The following is a 22,586-nucleotide window of genomic DNA, read 5'->3' as shown; positions in this document are numbered from 1 at the left end:
CCCCTATTAGCTAATGATCTCTGCCTTGGTCCTAATAATGTTACTGCAAACCCCATAGTCTCGCTCCAACCTCCCACATTCCCTACGCTCCTCACAGCTTCCCTCCTTACTGCTCTTTTCTACTTCTCCCACTCACTGACATAGACCACGCAACCTCCCTCTCTCTATCTTCCCCCAGCCCACCTCCTCTGGAAAGTATCCCTGCACCTATGGGAACATGCCACTCTGCACTTAACTCTCCTCTACCTGCTGTGTGTCGTCTGGACCAAATCCTGGCCTGCATATCCATGACAGAAGAGGGGTATTAATCCAACTGACACATCTATTGGCCCTCTCCACACTGCCCTGACAAATCCTGAGGCTGGTTGGGGAAGGGGTTGGGAGAGGCTTGGGGATCCGTGGAGTCCCCATCTCTCCCTAACCAGCATCTGCAGACAGACCCTTCCATAGTCCCTACATCAATCACCAGCACATTCTGTCCAGCCCGACAACCGTCACAGTTTGAAATCCTCTTTTCTTCTGACCATCGTGACCAACACTGTCCCGGAGCTCACAGGGTCCCTAAGCAGCACTCAAGCAGACCCGTAGCTCAGAGAGAGAAACGACTCTCACTCTGAGATCCTCCATGGTGCAGCAGCGCTGATGTACAGTGCACCCAACTGCTTTTCGGAGACACAGAAATATTTTGTTCCCTTTGTGAAGGGACATACCCAGACCCTGCTCTCACTGCAGTGAGGCAGGACTAAATCAGCCCCAAGCCCACAGACTGAGATTTAAGAAGACCCAAAGGGCTGACAGGTGCCAAGGCAAAGAAGGCAGAACCGGAGCCATTAGTTAATGATGAGTTTCTTTGCTGTATTACAGAACTGAGACTGAATCAAACCCCTGGATTCACCCCCCCTTTTCTCCTGAATCGGGGTAAGGGAAGATCAGGATTTCACAGCTTGGATTCATCTCTCCTCTATAACTACCTGAAGCAGGGGTAATGTCCACTCCACACTGTAATTAAGAAAACATCACAATGGAGCAGACCCAAATGCTCTCCTTACACCCAGCCCAGGTTCCAGGAATGCAGCTGCAACATGCTACCCCGCTCCCCTAAATTGCATGAGCAGCAAAGACAATGGTGACCCTCCAAAATCCAACCTTGCAGCACCCACCAAACTCCTGCTTTGAACAGGACAGGTACAAGATATTCTGACAAGGATGTGACTTCAAAAAAATCTACTGATACTTTAACTGCACGGAGGAAATTTCTCAACAAAGCTTTTAATTATCTGGGGCCCCATTCTACAGCAAAGCATGATTTATGGAGTTTTGGCTGTGAAGTTTCTATGTGGCTTTCCCAGCTCTGCCGCCTAGATCAGGATCCAAAAGTTATTCAGCCTTGCAATGCCCTGTCTCTTCTCCCCCATGGAGCTCAGAGCCTAGGAGCTGGCAGCAGAACCTGGAGTCACACTCTCCACTGCCCGTGTAGTCACAGTGGGTGTGCACAGCCAGTAAAATGCCACATACAATGCAGCTTTACTTGGCAGAGTGTTTTGCATTCACCTCACCCCAACAGGTTTGGCAGAACTAAACAATAACGTATGGGAGAGAGGCAGCAAGAACTTACACAGTAAAGTCAAGGGAGATGATTTTAGCTGATGTATGAAAGCAAATGGAAAGATCATGAGGCAGAGGGATACAGGGAGGCTACCAAATGGCAGCAGATGGAGAAAGGACTCTTGCACACACCGTGACCAAGTTGCATGGAATTGCACCAATCGTGACAAAGTTGCATGGGAATGGACAGAGAGGAAGCTAGTTCTAGGTTAGTTCGTGGAGCATAGAAAGGAAAAGCAAAGACGAGGAGGGGGATTTTGAACTGGATCCTGGAATGAACAGGAAGCCTGTGAACTTGTCTGAGGATAGAATGATATGGATTCCTGAGGCAGCTGAGCAGGTACCATGGGAATAGACACCATGACTTCTGAAGATCAATTTCTGGAGTAGTCTTGACCCTGACCCTTATTGACCAAACCTCTCTAAGAGAAAGACCCCTTGACTGTTGACTAAGGACCTGACTGCTTTATGCTTTCACTGCAGTTTGAATGCCAAAGGCAGCCCATGTACATGTAGCCAGAGACTATTAGACATCAAAAAGCGCGGCAGCCAATCTGGGTGCTGCTGCACAGCCTGAATCAATGAAAGCTGTGAGCACGAGATTGGCCAAGACCAAGAAACTGTTCCCATCCCTTTGTTTAAAGCAGAACAAACAGACTCAGCCCTGCTCCAAACCTGGTGTGTGAAAAATGGTCACATACGCTATGTTTCACTGGAGCGCTCTCTTCTGTAAAATCTAATCTCTCCCTCTGTCCTGTTCTGCCCTATGTGTTTTCATTGCACTCAAGCCACAGGGAGAGAGTGTGAATGCTGGGAAAGCCATTACCCCATGTCCTGCGTTCTCACACACAGTTCCCAAGTGCTCTTCAGGCACTAATGCTGGGAAGAGAAAAGTATAGCAGATGCACCAACCCACACCACACTGGCCAACCAGTGTGGGATGGGTTTGGCCAGTCCTGGCCTAGATTTCTAAGGAATTTAGTCATTGGTTATCATTGCAGGTGGTTATGTGACTATAAAGCAAAGGAAGACTGGGAGAAAAGTCAATTTCTTCTGTTAAAAAAATAAAGAAGCTTTCTAGTGGCTGAACTGAACTTGTGTGTTTTCAAGGATGAACATATCATTAGTCAAAGCCATTGCAGAGGCCTGGAGGAGGGCTTGGAATAGAAAAATACCAGGGTTTATGGCAAGGGGAAAGCAAAATTCATCAGTAATTGGTGCATATCAAGTAAAATGAAGAAGTTCCAAATTCAGGTTTGATTCAAATAAGAAATGGAACCAGCTCAAAGCACATTAACAAACTGTTAGTGCACGGCAGCAGAGTCCACAGGGACAGTTAGAGGTGCAGCAGGCTAGTGCAGGGTACATTCACATACCAGCTGGCTGCAGTCTAGCTGTTTGTATAGACATACCCGAAAAGTTAGGCTGCTTAGCTGATCCTCACCAGTCAGCAAACAAGGGCTAGAAGCAGAAAATTTATGTTAACGAAAGTATTTCCCACTTCTGGCAAGGCCTGAAGTATCTCGAATAGAGCCTCGGTCACCACGTGTCGTCGTTTTCACTGCGATCCAGAGCATGGCAATGCAGAGAAGGGGACAGTGAAGAGTAATGGTTAGCTAGACACCAGCAAAATTCTATTTGAGAACTGAGTTGATTCACATTTTACTCATCTCTAGCGGTGGTCCTAGCAAGAGTTAATCCTCTATCTTCCAAGAGGAATTATGTCAATATTTTGGCCAATGCAGCAGACACAGTGTGGAGCAGTTGTCAGGTGCTCTTAATTTAAAGCATAGCTAAAGACCTAGGGCAGTTAGGAAAACTAACTCATGCCATGATTTTGAAGATAAGGTGCTAGTTGGCAGTCTGGGACTTTGATCACCAGGGAGATTAATTACTCAGGCAGTGGATGGAGAAACCACAAAAATGAAGAAGGGAAGTGATGCTTGATTGGTGGTTTTAAAAGTGTGAATTGGGAGTGCTTTGTTCCAGGTGAGCCTTGAGTGGGCCTGACTGTTATAAAAAGCCAGTCAGCTGCAAACCAGCTGAGCAGCAAACAGCAGAGAGGCTAACAGAGGGAGTTTGCCTGAGAGTTAGCTCGGGGAGAGCCCACTGAGGTTTACATCTTGCCGGCTTCTCTGAGTAGTTACTACAACTCCTGAAGAAGCTCGTAGAAGGAAGGTAATATGGATGGGGAATGTTCAGCTGTTGTGATCTGCACTGGATGTGCCATGTTTGTCTTTCTTCCACAGGACAGAAGCAACTTCGTCTGTACAAAGTGCAAGCTGGTCTCCATATTGAAAAAGAAGGTTCAAGGTCTGGAGCAACAGGTATTGACCCTGCGTTGCAAAAGAGAAACTGAAGATTTCCTGGACAGACATCAGGATATGCTTCTACAGAAACAACGTTCTGAATATTCAGAGCAGGCTGCACTGCGGGGACAGGAGGACGGTGAAGAAATTTGGAAGCATGTGACCTCCAGGAGAAGAAAGGAGAGCGTCCATGTACCAGCAACGCAGATACAGGTAAGTAACCATTTTCATGTTTTCTCCACAGGTGCTAATGCGGAAGGTGGACTAGCTAATACATCTGAGAGAAGGGAACAGAAGGAGACTCTGCCGATTGGAAGGCATGAGATGCACTGTCCTAGGGTTGGGGGTTCCACGACCACCGCTCCCAAGAGAAGGAGGCGAGTGGTGGTAGTTGGGGACTCTCTCCTCAGGGGGACTGAGTCATCTATTTGCCGCCCTGACCAGGAAAACCAAGAAGTCTGCTGCTTGCCAGGAGCTAGGATTCACGATGTGACGGAGAGACTGCTGAGACTCATCAAGCCCTCGGATCGCTACCCCTTCCTGCTTCTCCACGTGGGCACCAATGATACTGCCAAGAATGACCTTGAGTGAATCACTGCAGATTATGTGGCTCTGGGAAGAAGGATAAAGGAGTTTGAGGTGCAAGTGGTGTTCTTGTCCATCCTCCCCATGGAAGGAAAAGGCCTGGGTAGAGACCGTCAAATCGTGGAAGTCAACGAATGGCTATGCAGGTGGTGTCGGAGAGAAGGCTTTGGATTCTTTGACCATGGGATGGTGTTCCAAGAAGGAGGAGTGCTAGGCAGAGATGGGCTCCACCTAACAAAGAGAGGGAAGAGCATCTTCGCAAGCAGGCTGGCTAACCTAGTGATGGGTTTCCTTTGCACAGCTGCCACTGACTCACCGGCCACTTCACCTCTGTGGCTTGGTTTCCTCATCAGTCATGTTGGGATAAGAGCCCTTGCCCCTCTTGGGGGCCGGATACGCTACATCCGAGAGTGCTAAAGGAGTTGGAGAATGTGATTGCAGAGTCACTGACCATTATCTTTGAAAACTCATGGCAATTGGGGGAGGTCCCGGACGACTGGAAAAAGGCTAATGTAGTGCCCATCTTTAAAAAAGGGAAGAAGGAGGATTCTGGGAACTACAGGCCAGTCAGCCTCACCTCAGTCCCTGGAAAAATCATGGAGCAGGTCCTCAAGGAATCAATTCTGAAGCACTTAGAGGAGAGGAAAGTGATCAGGAACAGTCAGCATGGATTCACCAAGGGCAAGTCATGCCTGACTAATCTAATTGCCTTCTATGACAAGATAACTGTCTCTGTGGATGAGGGGAAAGCAGTGGACATGTTGTTCCTTGACTTTAGCAAAGCTTTTGACACGGTCTCCCACAGTATTCTTGCCAGCAAGTTCAAGAAGTATGGGCTGGATGAATGGACTATAAGGCGGATAGAAAGTTGGCTAGATTGTCCGGCTCAACGGGTAGTGACCAATGGCTCCATGTCTAGCTGGCAGCCGGTATCAAGTGGAGTGCCCCAAGGGTCAGTCCTCGGGCTGGGGGTTTTGTTCAATATCTTCATAAATGATCTGGAGGATGGTGTGGATTGCACCCTCAGCAAGTTTGCAGATGGCACTAAACTGGAAGGAGAGGTAGATATGCTGGAGGGTAGGGATAGGATAAAGAGGGCCCTAGACAAATTAGAGGATTGGGCCAAAAGAAATCTGATGAGGTTCAACAAGGACAAGTGCGGAGTCCTGCACTTAGGACAGAAGAATCCCATGCACCGCTACAGACTAGGGACCGAATGGCTCGGCAGCAGTTCTGCAGAAAAGGACCTAGGGGTTACAGTGGACGAGAAGCAGGATATGAGTCAACAGTGTGCCATTGTTGCCAAGAAGGCCAATGGCATTTTGGGCTGTATAAGAAGGGGCAAAATTGAAAAAATTCCAGCGGAGGGTAACAAAAATGATTAGGGGACTGGAACACATGACTTATGAGGAGAGGCTAAGGGAACTGAGATTGTTTAGTCTGCGGAAGAGAAGAATGAGGGGGGATTTGATAGCTGCTTTCAGCTACTTGAAAGGGGGTTCCAAAGAGGATGGATCTAGACTGTTCTTAGTGGTAGCAGATGACAGAACGAGGAGTAATGGTCTCAAGTTGCAGTGGGGGAGGTTTAGGTTGGATATTAGGAAAAACTTTTTCACTAGGAGGGTGGTGAAACACTGGAATGCGTTACCTAGGGAGGTGGTGGAATCTCCTTCCTTAGAAGTTTTTAACGTCAGTCTTGACAAAGCCCTGGCTGGGATGATTTAGTTGGGGATTGGTCCTGCTTTGAGCAGGGGGTTGGACTAGATGACCTCCTGAGGTCCCTTCCAACCCTGATATTCTATGATTCTATGATTTTCACACAGTTAAATAGTTCAGAAAAGCCTCTGACCATGTAGGCTAATTGCTTGGAAAGGAGCCACACACACGTACTAATGAGTGTGAGAACAGAGGCCCAGTTAGTGTATTCTCTGGAATACCTAGGAGCTTCTGTACGACACTCAGCCTGGCGCTTGGCTAGCTGACTGTGCAGGGAGAGTTTTGAAATGGTTGGAAATAAATAGAAATTAAATGTATTCTGGCTAGGCCTAATCAGAGTATCTGTTCCCTTTCCTAGAAGGCCAGTTTGAGACAGAGTGACTGAATGAAGGAAATTAGGTATAATCACCTAATGTCTGCATGCGGTTTTTCATCCTTTTTTGTATTGTAGTTCAGCCGCATTTGAACATGAGACAGTCCCCTGTAACTGATTAATAAGAACGAATGTGTAGTCAATTACTGGTTAATTCGCATTTCTCTCCATAACAGAGCCAGACATCTTCACTAACAGATAAGTCACTGCTCCTCCTAGTCATCATTTCACACCAGGGCCCTGACACGAGGAATCAAAAGAGATGGGTTTCCTTTGCACAGCTGCCACTGACTCATCGGCCACTTCACCTCTGTGGCTTGGTTTCCTCATCAGTCATGTTGGGATAAGAGCGCTTGCCCCTCTTGGTATGGCACTTTGAGCTCTATAGCTGAGAAGCACTATGTACTGTAAGTGTACAGTAGCATATTACTAATAGGGGACCAAACTTCCCCCAGTGGAATTCCTTTGCACTCAGTGGATTTACAGCAGGGATTAATTTGGTCCAGTGCTCGATATATTATGTAGAGTCCCTAAAGGTCACATTTAGCAGGTAGATCTGTGACACAAAAGATGGTAAGTTCTATGAGAATTGCCTTTTCTTTATTGCCTGCCTCTTATAAGAGCTATAGGAAAAGGTTACCAGGGAACATGTGTATGTACAAATACGCAGAGGCACCAGGGCTCTGGTAACAGCCTCTCCTCCTCCAGACATGAACAGACACCTCAAGGTAGGTGATGGTGGTTTTATATTTCACCTGGTAACTGATCATTCTGCTATTATGAGGTACACATGTCTAATTAATAATCCAAGGACCCCACAATGTGTTACAAGCATTAATTAAGCCTCGCAAATCCCCTGCACGCTGGGTAAATATCCCCATTTCAGTTGGAAAACTGAGGCACAAAAGTGAAGTGAGTTGTCCAAGGTCACACACATGATCTTAATTTCAGATCCAGGAATCCTGACTCCCAGTGCCTGTGTTTTAATCATTAGACACTCCTAAGTGCAGTATACACTGGGTACAGTATAAGTGTAATGGTCAACGGTGTATAATGAGAGAGGGTCTTTTATAGTGGTCCCCAGATGATAGATTAAAAGATGCATTATGTAAATATTGTTTCTTGCCACTGGAATCTCTCAATCTATATTTATAACAGAAGAGTAACTGGGGCTGTGGTTCTTCTGTTTCAGCTCAATTATGTGACTAGAACAGGTATTCCTGTACCACAAGATGCACTATTACAGAGACAGCACTCCAGGTAGAATGGCATTAACAAAGTGAAGTGTAATGTTATTTTCCACAGCTATTGCATCAGCCAGATAAGGATTCCAATGCACTTCCTGCAGTAATGAATTAAGCCCCATTACCCAGGCATGAGTTTTGCCCATTGTAACACTGATGTCAGCCAGGTGCTTCTGCTGAAGCAGGTAGCCTATAACTAAGTGCTCTTCCTTGAGACCAGCTGCAGTAAGAGAGAACAGATGTGCTGGGTACTGGGCTGCAATTGCACTTGTGGTGTTAGTACATGCACAGACACCGAGTGCTGCCAGTCTGTTCTCAGCGTGCCACCCCATGCCCAGCTGCAGCACGTGTGAGGAAAAGGGCAGGAATGGAGAGCTCGCTATTACTGAAAACCAAGAGAAAACATCAGGCTGCATGATCAGGAGAAAGGAGTGAGGAAAAGGCTCTGATTTGGTTCTCCTCTTCTGTAGTGAGAGCGCAGTACAGTTCTTTGCCTGGTGTTTGATTCAATCATTAGCCAGTATAAAAGATCAGCATGATGCTACCACTGCCCGCCACCGCACAGTCTTGCTTAGAAATGTAAATTCATACGTAGGAGGGAGTGATGAATGCATGAGCTGAAAACCCAGCAAAGCACAGAACTACTTAACAAAACACTTTGCCAAGGTTACTGGGGTGTCATCATAGTCTTCTCTTTTGTAAGGGCTGCATAACAATCCACAGAGAAAACCCTGAACTGAGTGAGCAAAAGCATTGACATCACCTGGCAACTTCTCAAAGCCAGAGGTGACAGTAAGGGCCTCCTCCCAGTAAGCTGCTGCTGCTCTTCCCCTGGGTGAGAGGAACAGGGGTGATCTCAACCCCCTCCCAATCCTCACACCAAAGCCCCACTTTGGCTGACTCCTGCCTGATCATTGTCTAAGTGTTTGGATCATGACTCGGGGACAAATTGGGACACAAAGTGCCTGTAGTTACTTTAGCTGGGGGAAGAGTCCTGCTGCCTCAATGGGAACTGACGGCAGCTTAGGCACGTGTTTGGATCAGGTACACCTAGGAATTTTGGAAAGCCCTAGTCTTAGAGGCAAGGGCTTGCTGAGTCTCTCCATAGATCAAAATGTCTGAGCCTGGCAATGCTCACTCTTAGTATTGGGTGCATGAATGTGACCATATGTGTCGAAGGAACAGTTACTCGTCAAGGGCTCTCAAGGGTCCTCCATTGTGGCTGCTGGGCTGTTCAATGCAGTGCCTGAGCCCACCATGAAATCCTGTGCAGCTGGGTCTCCTGACGGGAATGTGCATTGTGTAGTCAAAGGAGCAGCTGCCCGGCATGGATCCTTCAGCTAGAGAGATGGAAGGCATGGTGCTGTTAAATCAACAGCCATGAGAGGCACAAAAATGAGGATGAAGGTAACATGACTTAGATTTCTCTGAGCTGGGTGATGACACCATGATAGAACCCCTTCTGGAGCTGAGGTGACATTTCTCCACCCAGAACACAGCCAAGTCCATCTTCTCCTGGAAAGATGGCATCATAGGGGCATTTGTTTGATTGGGTGGGTAAAAAGAAGGAAGCCCTGCAGTGGAGAGACAGCATTGTGTGAAAGAAGTCAGGCTCTAGCATGTCTTGCTCTTTATATGTTCTATGAGATTTCTTCTGCTAGTCAGTGCAAGATGTAGTTTATAAATGTTCCCTCTGGAACAGAGAGGTTTGGTATCTCTCACACCCACAAACTGGCACCTACCTCCCTGCGCCATCTTCAGCTTCCGAGTCCAGAGAGAAGGAAGGCCCTGAAATGATTCAGCCTCAGAAGTGCACTTCAGGTAGACCAAGAGACAGAGTAAACAACGAGAGATCAAGTACCAGGCTCTTTCAGGGACTCTGATTTCCTTGTGAGAAGCTTTGAGCAAGTACTAATGTGCCAAAGTACTAATTCTCATGGCAGCCTCATCCCTCAGAGATACAGGCTCATGGAAAGCATGAGTGAGAAATGCCATTACAGCGTTGGGAGGACTGGACATTAAATATATGCTGTGCAGGATGCCACAAAATAGTTGGATGTAGCTGAGGAGAAACAAGCTCCATCTCTAAGATGGGGAAATGAATAATGCTGTGGGGGCAGCATTAAAGCCAGGACAGCTGGAGGGAAATGTTATCTCTTGATAGTGTACACATCAATACTGATGTAAATATCTTTGAATGCCTTTGGCGGAGTCCTAGTGGCAATTTAAGGGAGGAAAATAAAACTAAACAGACTCCTGGGCAAAGATAACAACAGGTTTGCAACATGCAGAGAGTTGTGCACAATTTAGTAAGCTGTCTGAGATTTCACCTTACTTGACTTTACAGATTCCTAACTATTTTTCTGCATTTATCTCCTTGGAACAGGAAGCCATTTAGAAAAATCTGCAGCAGCTTTCCCCACACTCAGAATCCATCAGCAATAAATTCATGTTTGCTTGAGGGATAGACAGCCCTAATGGATGGGTTGCTGTTTGACAATAGGATGACTAGATAAACACAGGTTTCAGAGTAGCAGCCGTGTTAGTCTGTGTTCGCAAAAAGAAAAGGAGTACTTGTGGCACCTTAGAGAGTCTAAGGTGCCACAAGTACTCCTTTTCTTTTTAGATAAACACAGCAGCCATTGAGGTAATGGGATAATGGTAATGAAAGCATGAACAATAAATAGCAAGGGAAGGTTCACAATCCACAGAGGCGCCAATCCATGCATTTGGATACTTACCAGAACCGCAAGGGGCTCCCAGAACTGAGTTAGAGGTATCATCAGAGCATGGTCTGTGATGAAGAGAAGCTGGTTACTTTGTGCCTGCATTGGGCTGGAATAGCCATGAGAACAGCTGTGTCTGGGATTTGGTGCTTCCATCCAACAGTGGAAACGGAAAATTAATGGAAGTTTCTTTGAAGTTAGGCAGAGGTTCAGTCTGAGTTTTGGGTGAAGGTTCAGGCTAGAATAACTGTCCAGCCAAGCCAATTTATACATCATATGAGCAACAAATGTAGGAGAAATAGCCCTGTGGGAGAATATATTATATAAATCCCTTTCCATTTCATCTTCTCTTCCCTCCTCCAGACATAGGCTTGTCATTCTAACTGTATGTTGTTTGTTTCCTGTTATGGGGCAAGTGCTAATTATTGTTTTTGTTTCTCCAATTGGCATCAGGATGCCCAGGTCTCTGGGCAGACCATTCATTCGTGTAGATTTGTTCTAATATCTTTCATAAGAGGTTTTCTGATTTGTTTGCGACTGATTACTTACATCACCAAAAATGGGCCTTTGATACAAGTGATGCAAGTATCTTACTTAGGGCCTTGCATTTTGAGTGGGAGCTGAGCTGGCAATTCAGATGTGGGACTGGAAGAGAAAACTTACATCTAGATTTCTTCCCACTCTGGAGTCTTGTGTCCCTGCAAGATAGGGCACACAGCTAGAGAATTTGCTAATGAAAGGAAATACAGCTTTACATATGCAAGTTCAATAGACACATATACAAACACACATTGTTTATGGAGGAAAAATCCAACACAATATTTATGGACATACCACCTCACCTAGAATTAGTTGTGTTCTGAAACCTCATAGGCTGCTGGGTTGCTTGCACTGAGCTGTTCTCTGCTCCATTTGCCATTTCCTGTGGATCCCTCTCTCTTTATTTAGGAATTTGGCTAGTTGTCCTTCCAGATCAACGATGCTCTTCACTTCAGTAGCCTTTTTGGGCTACATTGTTCCATATTTGTCTTGTTTTATGTGACATCCCCAGACCAAGTGAAGATCTCAAAATAGCTTTTCTGTTTGTTGCTTCATTATTGCTTGGGCACTAAAGGAAAGAAATGCACGCACGAGAGAGAGAGATGAAATCTTCTCATGTTTCCAGATCATTTCACACAAAATAGTTCTACAACGCCTTTTTTTCGGATGTACCTCTGTCGTTCTCTCCCTTTGTTGTCTGTTACATTTGATTTCACAGTCACTTTTCCTATGCTCTTTCTAGTTTAGGAATAGTAAAATAATCAGACTACTGGATCCAGTTCTATAGGCCAGTAGGAGTGCTGACTCAGTAAGGACTACAGGGTTTGGCCAACCATCTGACATGGATAACACCTTTTTGGATTCCAAAGCACTTTTCAGATGCTTGTTTCCGTGCACAAAAGTATACTACAACCTAGCACGGGAAATGAAGACTACCCCTACACTCAATTGAAGAAGAGGGGAAATTTAGGAAGGCAAAACTATAACTAGTCACACTGGAGTGTATCTAATACTTGAACCCTAACAAGAAACGACCTGGGAACTTTAAGACCAGAAGTGGTCAGGATTTTGGTTTTATGGTTCATCCAAAAGACGACCTCTGGAGCAGCATAGCACCCTAGCACATGGGGGAACACGCCATTTCCAAGGAAGTTTCACTTTTGTGCTCTTCAGTTCTTCCTCCTTTTTCCCCCCACCCCCCACAGTACCCAAAACCTGTCCACATTCCACCAAAATGAACTAGTCTCTCTACACTGTCAGCAATTATCTCTCCTGGTAGCTTTCCCCTGTCAGCGCCTGGGGTCTCACCAATCCTCCGCTGACTGTACCTCTCAGAATTCATTCAGTTCTCTCTCATCTCCTGCTCCTTGTGCCTGCAACAGCTCTCCATGGCCTCTTTGTCTGCATGTCACCTACAGTGCATCCCAGAGAGTGTCTCGGGTTCCTTTCTCTATTAGAGCAGGTCTCTTTACATATCAAGGATTTTGCACCTAATCAAGTTTGATTTCTCACTTAGTTCCGTTCCACCCCCACCCGGCCCCACGCCCAGTGGTTCTGATTTTAAAAACCTCACTGTGAGGGTGGCTGCCAAAGAGACACAGGAAGAGCTCATCAAGAGAAAGTTAAGATCTGTCACTTTTTTGGATGGCACAAAAAGCAGGATAATGAGAGAGAATATTCCTTGGAGGAGTTTTGCCCCTTTGCCACCCAGATTCCTGATTTTTTCTCTCCCTGCGCCCCCATGGGATGTTTCCCTTTGCAAGGGTGAAGGGTTTATTTCGACTGAGACTGTCAGCTCTCTTCATCTGAGAATGGTCTCTTACAGGAGATGACCCTGACTGGTTGTGCACGCCCTCTTCCTCGACCCTGCCTTTCAGCTGTTTTGCAATTACTTTCTACAATGCCCTCATAGCCATTTAGCAAAAGTTCACACAATTGCTTAATCATCATTAAAATCACTATTAAACCCAGTAGGGGGGGAAGGGGAGTGGGGAATCATAGAGAAAATCTTTAAAACAATTATGTGGGGGCTTTAACCTACCTCACTGCAGTGCAGCATTCCTTTACCAGCTGCTAGTGTGTAAGAGCCAGGCAATGAACATGTCACAGAGGGAGGTGTTGGCCATTTGTATGCTGTGTGCTGACTGTCCTCCAGACCTAGTGAAGGAGAAAAGGTACAGGGAGTCACCCCGAAACCTGGATATTTCTCCAGACTCCAACGCAGACTGTGGGCTCTCTTATGGCTTTTAACTCAAATGTGAAATTCCAGAACTACTAACTGTAGTCTGTAACCTATTGTTTTAATCAGTTTCTGTACCAAATGACTGGAGAATAGCTAATCTGACCCCAATTTTTAAAAAGGGATCCAGAGGTGATCTCGGCAATTACAGACCGGTAAGCATGGCTTCAGTACTGGGAAACTGGTTGAAACTATAGTAAAGAACAAAATTGTCAGACACATCGATGAACATAATTTGTTGGTTTTTGTAAAGGGAAATCATGCCTCACCAATCTACTAAAATTCTTTGAGGGTAGTCAACATGCATCTGGACAAGGGGGATCCAGTGGATATAGTGTACTTAGATTTTCAGAAAGCCTTTGACAAGGTCCCTCACCAAAGGCTCTTAAGCAAAGTACGCTGTCATGGGATAAGAGGGAAGGTCCTCTCATGGATTGGTAATGGGTTAAAAGATAGATCAGAATGGAGAGAGGTAAATAGTGGTGTCCCCCAGGGGTCTGTACTGGGCACAGTCCTATTCAGTATATTCATAAATGATCTGGAAAAAGGGATAAACAGTGAGGGGGCAAAATTTGCAGATGATACAAAATTGCTCAAAATAGTTAAGTCCTAGGCAGACTCTGCAAAGAGCTACAAAAGGACCTCCCAAAATTGGGTGACTGGGTAAGAAAATGGCAGATGAAATTCAATGTTGATAAATGCGGAATGCACATTGGAAAATATAATCCCAACTATACATATAAAATGATGGGGTCCAAATTAGCTGTTACCACTCAAGAAAGAGATCTTGGAGTCATTGGGGATAGTTCTCTGAAAACATTCACTCAATGAGCAGTGGCAGTCAAAAATGCAAAGAGAATGTTAGGAATCATTAAGAAAGGGATAGATAATAAGACAGAAAATATCATGTTGCCTCTATATAAATCCCTGGTACACCACTTCTTGAATACTGTGTGGAGATGTGGTTGCCCCACCTTAAAAAAGATCTATTGGAATTGGAAAAGGTTCAGAAAAGGGCAACAAAAATTATTAGGGGTATGGAATGGCTGCCATATGAGGAGAAATTAATAAGAGTGGGACTTTTCAACCTGGAAAAGAGACAACTAAGGGGGATATGATAGAGGTCTATAAAATCATGACAGGTGTGGAGAAAGTAAATAAGGAAGTGTTATTTATTCCTCTTCATAACACAAGATCTAGGGGTCACCAAATGAAATTAATAGGTAGCAGGTTTAAAAAAAAACAAAAGGAAGTATTTCTTCACACAATGCACAGTCAGCCTGTGGAACTCCTTGCCAGAGGATGTTGTGAAGGCCAAGACCATAACAGGGTTTGAAAAAGAACTACATGAATTCATGGAGGATAGGTCCATCAATGCCTATTAGCCAGGATGGACAGGAGTGGTGTCCCTAGCCTCTGTTTGCCAGAAGCTGGGAATGGGTGACAGGGGATGGATCACTTGATGATTTCCTGTTCTGTTCATTCCCTCTGGGGCACCTGGCATTGGCCACTGTTGGAAGACAGGACACTGGGCTAGATGGACCTTTGGTCTGACCCAGTAGGGCCATTCTTATGAATGGGTTGCTTAAGATGAAAGGCGGATATCATCTTAGGCCGTTCTTATGTTTTTAACCACAGCTCTGCTTTGAGAGTGGGACAGAATCAAGCTGCCTAGTTGAAGCCCTGGGAGGCATTTCACCTCCAGAAAGCACATTGAATCCTCCCATGCCCAAACACGCTGTGGTAACCTCCTCCATGTCTAGAGTCAGCTCAGCATAATCTGCTGGGACAGGCATCTGTACCGCAGTTCCTCCTTCAATGAATCGGTTTGTACACACCCAGCATTTTCAGTAACATTTTCTCTTGCAGGGGCTGTTTTTTAAAGCCATTTTGGTTCCGTGATCACTTCCTTTGGCCCTTACAGGCACATGTCATTCTATGCAAGTTCCTTTTAACAGGTGGCTTCTGTGATTTGCAGCATGGGGCTTAGCAGAACAAGGCTGCAGGTTCCCTCCCTTTCCTACTACCAGCTGGCTCTTCCCTGAACCAAACAATCCCTTAGCCCTTTGCTGGCTCAGACAGTTCCTTAGCCCTCACAGCAGGGCTTCTCACCTCAAAACCTTTTGGCTCTTGGATCAGGGCTCCAGCTGAAAGCTTCCTGGCTCTCCTAGACTGTTTTCCCTGGGCCACCCTCACTATAGATAGCCTCCTAGAACACCCTGCAGGCCTCTTCGCAGCTCTCTCCCCACAAGGGCCAGCCTAGATCATAGCAAGCTTCCACAGCCAGTCACCCTCCTGGTTCTGCTGCAGGAGAGCTTTTCTACTGCCTGCAGCTCTACCTTTCTGTGAGACCGGGCCACCCATTTTATAGGCAGCACCATCTTCAGATTGTCATCACGTGACCCTGGGTCACCTGACTCAGGCACCAGCCAGAGCGTGGGGCTCTAACCCCTTCCAGGTGCAGCTCGCCCCATGACAGATGGGCTGCACATTTCCACCCTAAGTACAAACTTCTCCAGAGTCTGAGGCTAGCTGGATCTGGTTTGGCCCGTTTTGGAGTGAGGGCCAGCTGCCTAGTCTGGATCTGATTGTGGGGATTGCGTCTGGCCTATAACTAGGAGTGAAATTCATCCATGTGAGGCAGAAGGCCAGCAAAGGCCTGTGCCCCTGTTGAATCACATTAAGGTTTAGGCTGTGCTGGCCCTTTACACAGCTCAATATTACCCTAGGAAAATAGGCTTCTCAGTGAACAGGTAAGTAAATAGCTTCTGAAACTTCTCCAGTTTCTCCTTCCTTTCACTCAGCACTGAGATATGGGGCCAAAGCCTGGTCCTGATGAAACCAATGGGAATTTTGCTACTGAGGTCAATGGGACCAGACATTTGGCCTTATAGGTTCCAAGTCATTTTTCCTTATCTATTTTCAAAGCTCCTGAGCCCATAAATAATATCTGTGGGATCTGCACTGTATTGCTTCCAATTCTCACCAAAATCTGCTTCCTGATGCTGGCAAATGCTCTCCTTCCCCATTGCAAGACTGATGCAAAAAATAATTAATACCTCCAGTCATTCTTGAGCCTTCATTTCCAGCCTCCCCCATATCTTTCTTTAACAGCGATGACAAATCTTGCTCGCTGGCTGCCCAGGAGCTTCGCTTATGGACCCTTTCTAATGTATCTTAGCTGGAAATTCTTGCTCTGCTTGATGCTCATTTTTCATTTTGGCTTTTCTAATTATTTTTAAGCTGCCTTCACTTTTATTTAATAATGCTCTCATTTGCATGTTCTTTATTTCTGCCCCTTATGGTCCCTGGTGAACTACAGTGGCTTCTGCTTTTGTTGTTTTGACAATTTTATTTTGTTTCAATGATAATAGAGTGCATTGTCCCCATCTGGGGTTTTATATGCAACACCTCCTCATTTTCCAAAAACTGATTTTCTTTTTGAGTTGATTCTTGTCAACTTCTCCCCATTCATTCTTCCACATCCTCTTTGTTAGACCTCCACTGTACCAAAGGCTTGTACTAAACAGCTAGCTAAGCTTCATGCAGAAACCAGCATGCATGGTGCATATATATGTTACAATGTCTGCTCTGCAGGCCACAATTCTCTGTGCGTGTGTGCTCACACTACATAGGGTGTCTGTATGGTTGTGCCATATATACTTACCCATGACACTTACGAAACACTTTTTACCATAGTCACGGGGGCGGCTCTGAACCAGAACTTCTTGTACTAAAGCATAGACTTCTACTACTTGAGCTAAAGGAGTGTCTCCATTAACCAGTAGCAGTAGGCTGTTATCCTCAGTAGCCTTACCACTAGAAAGGCACACACTACACACCTTACAAGCAAATTACATTTTTGCAAATAGACCTCTTTAATTGACTATTCTATGCCATGTCCACGCAAACCTGTTCCTGTGAATACGGCAAATCTGATATAATTGTGGTGTATCGAATTGGAATGATCAAGTCCAGCTCATTGCTACATGTTAGCTCCAACTACCTAATACCTGTTGGCTGTTCCAAGGCAAAAGAGTCCTGGCTTATCTGCCCAGTGCAATACTGCCCCACGCCACCCACACCACACACTCCCCTCATACTAATTCCTTGTCTAGCTTTGCCAACATAACCTGAAGTGCCCATTAAATGTGCTCTAAATTTCTCTTTCCCCCTTTTCTTTTTGCAGAAAGCTCTTATATGCTTTATAAAAATGCCCTGATTCCCCTTCTTATCCTGCCTAGCGCTTCCTAAGCTCAGCTCCATCATTGACCATCATTTCAGAGTATATTAAACTAGCTCTTCTTTGCTCATCACTTGGAGAGCTTCTGCGTCAGTGATTAGTGCGCATCCTCCCTCACTTGCTGCCCAGTCTGTGACCCTAACTCACCTGTTACATAATGATCCACCCTTGGAACACCGCACATGGGCTCAAAAGCTTCATAGCCTCACCCTGCCTTGTGGACCAATGATCACATTCCATTTCTGCACTGAGTCTTCATTTCCTCATGATGTTTTAGCAACATTTTGTTTCCAGTCTGCAGCATTCATCATTAGCCTCTCTGTCTTTTCTCACTTTTTGTATCCCTTTCCCACTCCATCTGCTAATTTCAAAGGAAATTGCCTAGTATTTAGCATGATCAGCCAATCTCCTTCCCTGTTCAAATGAAACCAATTTATCACACACTGAGCTACTCTCTTTCACCCCCATGTGCACTATTATTTATCCACAAAATCTATGTTTTCCGCCTCATGCCTCCTAGAGAGCCCGTCATCCTCAAACTCTTACAGATGCTTACAACTCCAGAAAATCTCTCTCTTCCTTTAATGAGATAGAACATGGAAATGAAGAAGGGAAAGGGACAGAGGTCTGGGTTTGGACCTTGCTTCTCACTCCTTGGATAGCCACCAGGCATTAAGCACTGTGGCATCCAGAGAGAAAGGGAGCTCCTGCATCACTCAGTCGTGATCCCTCTGGCTACTGAGGGAGCAGAATTCACAATGGCTCCAATCATGGTTTCCACAACTAGCCATAGAGACTGTTCCTCAATTGAAGAGATGTCCCTGATGAGAAACAGATCTCAAGTTACCCCCAATATTTCCTTTGCTTAGGGTCAGCACAGCTGTTCTTAGCTGTAAACCTTTGAAACACCCGAACTAGCTCCTCTCCCTCCTTGTTGTTTACATGATATTCCATGGCACATGATGTGTTATTACCCAAAATAATACTGATGACAACCTTGCTCTCCAGGTCCTTAAAATAGGAGATTAATTATTTGAATCCCCTTTTGATGTCCATTGGAGAGGCTAATGGTAATAAAAAAAATGTTTAACAGCCCTTGATAGCAGCAATTTGAAGGTTTTATGTACCCAGGCATGGTAATCATAGCTGCTATTAATGGTGTTTAAAAAGGCAATGCCAAACCTCTGATAGGAAAGGTCTTATTAGATCTGCAAAGATAACAACCATTTCTCTCTTGTGATCCAGTGAAGCATCTCAAGTAGTTTGGACAGACACTGTCTTTTAGAATGCAGAGATTTAAAAAAAAGCATGAAAAATAATTAACATTGGAACAAAGAGACGGTCACAAGAATTGCACTGAAATGGCCATCTATGTTCCTTTAGAGATAAGGGAGGCTGGGGAGAAGGCTCTCTGCTATCCAACATGATATGTTGATTCACAAACTATCAGAGATCAGATATTTTCAGATTCACAATTATCATGGTTTGAAATTGAGCAATTTGAAATAAATGAGATAATTAAGAATTCACCTCATCAGATACAATTGTGTGTACAATAGACATAGATACGGTAGACAAGCATGTACATTGCTCTGGATATACAGTCCAAGGGCCCATCTCTGCCCTCCGTTTGGCACCAATTCCGCAAGGTACTTAAGCATGTGCATAAGTTTAAACATGTGAGTAGATCGCCTAAAGCTAATGAGTCTACTCATCAGCTTAAAGTTATGCAGACACTTACAGATTTTGCTGAATTGGTGCCTTCAACAAGTACAGCTCCCATTAAAGTCAGTGGAAGTTGCCCCAACTGTAAGTGAGAATACTACTTACTAGCTTCATGGGGGTTGAGGGGTAGGATTATTAATGTATCTAAAGCCATCTGAATTTCATTTACCAAGTCATTTGGAAGAATCAAAAGGAAATATGAAATCCCCACCACCTATTTGGGATTTTTTTTTTTTACTGTTACTGCAAATCCTGACTTCTATGATGAAATAAACTGATTCTTATGTGACAGGAAAGGAAGCCCACCACTAGAAAGAGATTTGATTAGATAGAAGAGCTTGCTGTCTTCCCAACGGCAGGTGGATAACATGCTGCTATACTGTATGTTGCTTAGCAATGTAATGTAGGAAGCAGCACTGCAGCCCTTGATAACATCATTGCCCATTGAATGCTTGTGATGTTATCTCAGTTATATAGGGTACCGTATAATTTCCAAGCAGGATGAAGAGGGAGAAGAGGGCTACAGGGGGAAAAAAGGAGACTACTCTATGGTAAGAATGTTTTCCAATTCTAACTATAATATCAAACTACCTCTCACCATCTGAGATATGTGGAGCATACATTTCACACAAGGTTGATAACCATTTGAACAACGACATACTTCTTGTTATAAAGTAACTGACAACAGTGATATAAAATACTATAATGTACTGGCAACTCTGTATGTACCCTAATGCACTCTTTCATGGAATTAAATCTGCTTCATCTCTGTGCCATAGTCTCTACACTGCTGTCCAATAAAGGAGAATCTCCTTTAACTGATTGTTAGGGCTTCTTCCTTTGGAGGAAGATCAGATTTCTAGCTCTGTTGGGGTGAAGCATAGGAACAACTGAGGTACTGAGGAGCATTAAGCAGCCATAGATTTGCTCCATGTTTTTATATATCTATATTATACACATTCACAAAACCTACATTAAAGAACCTTAGTGAGGTTGCAAACCCAAAGTAAAAAAATACCAAATTATTAGGGTTGCCTACGCAACCTTAATTGGGCCCCCTTGTGCATATTCATGATGATAAGGTCTTTAATTACATGACAACTTCCTACTTCTCCCCCACAGGACCATGCTTCATATGGTGCACAGAATGGACAGTGATCACTTAATGAGGCAGCTATTTAATATTTTATTTTCTCCTCCTTGTTCAGTGTATGGACTGTAGAAAGATGGACACACTGCTGTCACAGCCCCGCATGGCTGAGTGCAGCACGACAGACTCACCTTCTCTAACACCTCCTAGGAACAGCCAACTCTGGCCTATGGGGGGTCTGCCTCTTCCTTTGACTCAACACTCCAACCAGGCCACTTTGAAGCTCTTCCTTCCATAGTATCAACTTCCAAACAGATGTTTTCACACAAACACTCGTCATCCATCTAACATCTTCTGCCCCTCTAGGGCTCCTCTTCCGTTCCGCTCTTCTGTCAGAGTAGTGGCCTCAGGGCTTCTCCCTGGAGGCTCTCAACCAAACTCAAAAGCAAAATTAAACATCAAAAGCAACTTCTGCCCCTTCCCTGGGCTTGAACTTGAGCCCATCCTGGGTGCTCCCCAGCTCTGTCCTCTGCAGAGCACTGATTCCCAGGAGTTACCTCACTGGAGTCTTGCTGCTAGTCTGGATCCTCAATTCCCATCTACCCCAAAGGCCATCTGCATGGGTTGGCCTTCTCTCAAACCCAATTCAGGAGTCTTTTTCACCCCTGCTACCCTCTCCTATCAGAACCAGGGTCTAAACTCCCTCCTGAAGTTCCTCTGCTCTCTACTACCCAGAGAGAAATTTTCCTCTCTCCCTGCGAGCTCCTTTAACCTGTGCTTCCTTTCTCTACAGGCATCACTGGTTTCATCTTTAAATTAAGCCTGGCCCACTCTTCAGGTGCAGCCAGGTAGCATAATTGGCCTCTCAGGCCCACCTGAGCCCTATCATTGCCTGTGTGGGGTACACACCCCATCACAGGACACAGGTTTCATTCACTGCACGCTGTTTGAACCCGGATCTGAATAGAGAATTCTTAATTTCCTCATGAGCTGTTATATGGCACTCCTCATTATAGTACTGAGTGTTTGGCAAACATTAAATAATTTATCTTCACAACTTCTCCGTGAAGTGAGGTGGGGGGAAAATCACCCCCATTTTACATATGGGGAACTGAGGCACAGAGAGAATAAAGTCAAGTAATTTCGGCTGCCCAATTTAAGCGTACTTGACAATTGATAGTACTTTATGTTCAAAGCACAGCCCCTATTGACTTCATCTGCAGCTGTGAGTGCTTAGCACCTGTGCAAAACGGACCATCCTTTCTCCTTCTGCAATCCTGCCTCATTCACTACACACTTTCGTATTTCTGAAACAAGTGAGACGGGGTCATATAGACAACTGACTCCTTAGTACACAACTCTGCTCCGTCCCCAGAGCACGTCCCATGTGGTGCACTGAATGAGACAGCGGTCCCATGGGGAAAAAATGTGATCATGTAATTTCAAATACATATACACGTGTGTGGGGGGGAATTAAGGTTACATAGGCAACTGTAAATCGGGTATTTCCTAACTTTTGAATGATTGACTTTGTAACCTCAGTTAATACTCTTAATGTTGATTTTTTTATTTAGTTTCCTAGGGATCTTTTTAATCAAAGGAAAATCGCAGCAGAATCAAACATGCATAGCCTATTGAGGACTGTTGAGCCAGTCAGAATGACCACAGTTGATGGCATTTGTAGAGTGCAGTTCCTAGATCTGGCTGAATCCTGCAAATACAGGAATCTCTGGGGCAGCCCTGCGGGCATTATCAGGTAAGGCCGGGCATTATCAGGAACCCCTTTGCACAGCGATGGAGCGTTTCCGAGTACAGTGTGCTGGAGTGTTTTGTCCATCCCAGCAACCTGGCTGAAGAGCGTGCAATGCTGCTTTTCAATATGATGAGCTATAGAGGAAAGACCAGATCTCTGCAAGATTATGGCATTCTTCACAAAGTCGAACCACTTTATGCTCAGGATTAGGAGCTGACAGAGCATACAGAATGACTCTAGCTGCTCCGAGTCTGCCTGTAAAAGGGTGTGGGTTTCTGACCTGTATAGCACTACAGGCAGTAAACAGGTTCGATAGGTTCTGAACTTTGCCTCAGCGCAAAGACCCTTTTGTATCCATAAATGAGACACTGACTTCGTGCAGGAGGCAGCAAGCCCGGTTCGTTGAGGGACATCTGGTTTGCCGCAGCCTTCTGAACT

At 45.1% G+C, this 22,586-nt stretch overlaps 1 protein-coding gene across 17 annotated transcripts in view; it reads right to left on the bottom strand.

Annotated features, from left to right (window-relative positions):
* The window catches only part of LOC119844076 (DAB2 interacting protein), a 494,149-nt gene that overhangs the window by 355,870 nt on the left and 115,693 nt on the right, over positions 1-22,586 (bottom strand). For 12 of the 17 annotated variants that reach the window (XR_006276072.1, XM_043498919.1, XM_043498921.1 and 9 more), the window contains 2 exons: positions 11,401-11,666; positions 10,574-11,256 (listed from right to left, as the gene is read on the bottom strand). Coding sequence is in view for 14 of the 17 variants with exons in the window: in XM_043498919.1 (XP_043354854.1) it covers positions 10,574-11,041 (468 nt within the window). In the remaining 3 variants the exon portion in view is untranslated. Of the gene's footprint in view, positions 1-10,573; positions 11,257-11,400; positions 11,667-13,139; positions 13,256-22,586 lie in introns of all 17 variants that reach the window. The other 5 variants (XM_043498908.1, XM_043498914.1, XM_043498915.1 and 2 more) reach the window with 2 other exon arrangements.

Source organism: Dermochelys coriacea, chromosome 16, assembly GCF_009764565.3.
Source record: "Dermochelys coriacea isolate rDerCor1 chromosome 16, rDerCor1.pri.v4, whole genome shotgun sequence".
Lineage (NCBI taxonomy): Eukaryota > Metazoa > Chordata > Testudines > Dermochelyidae > Dermochelys > Dermochelys coriacea.
The sequence above is the reverse complement of the archived record's forward strand: the minus strand, read 5'-3'. Positions and strand labels throughout refer to the sequence as shown.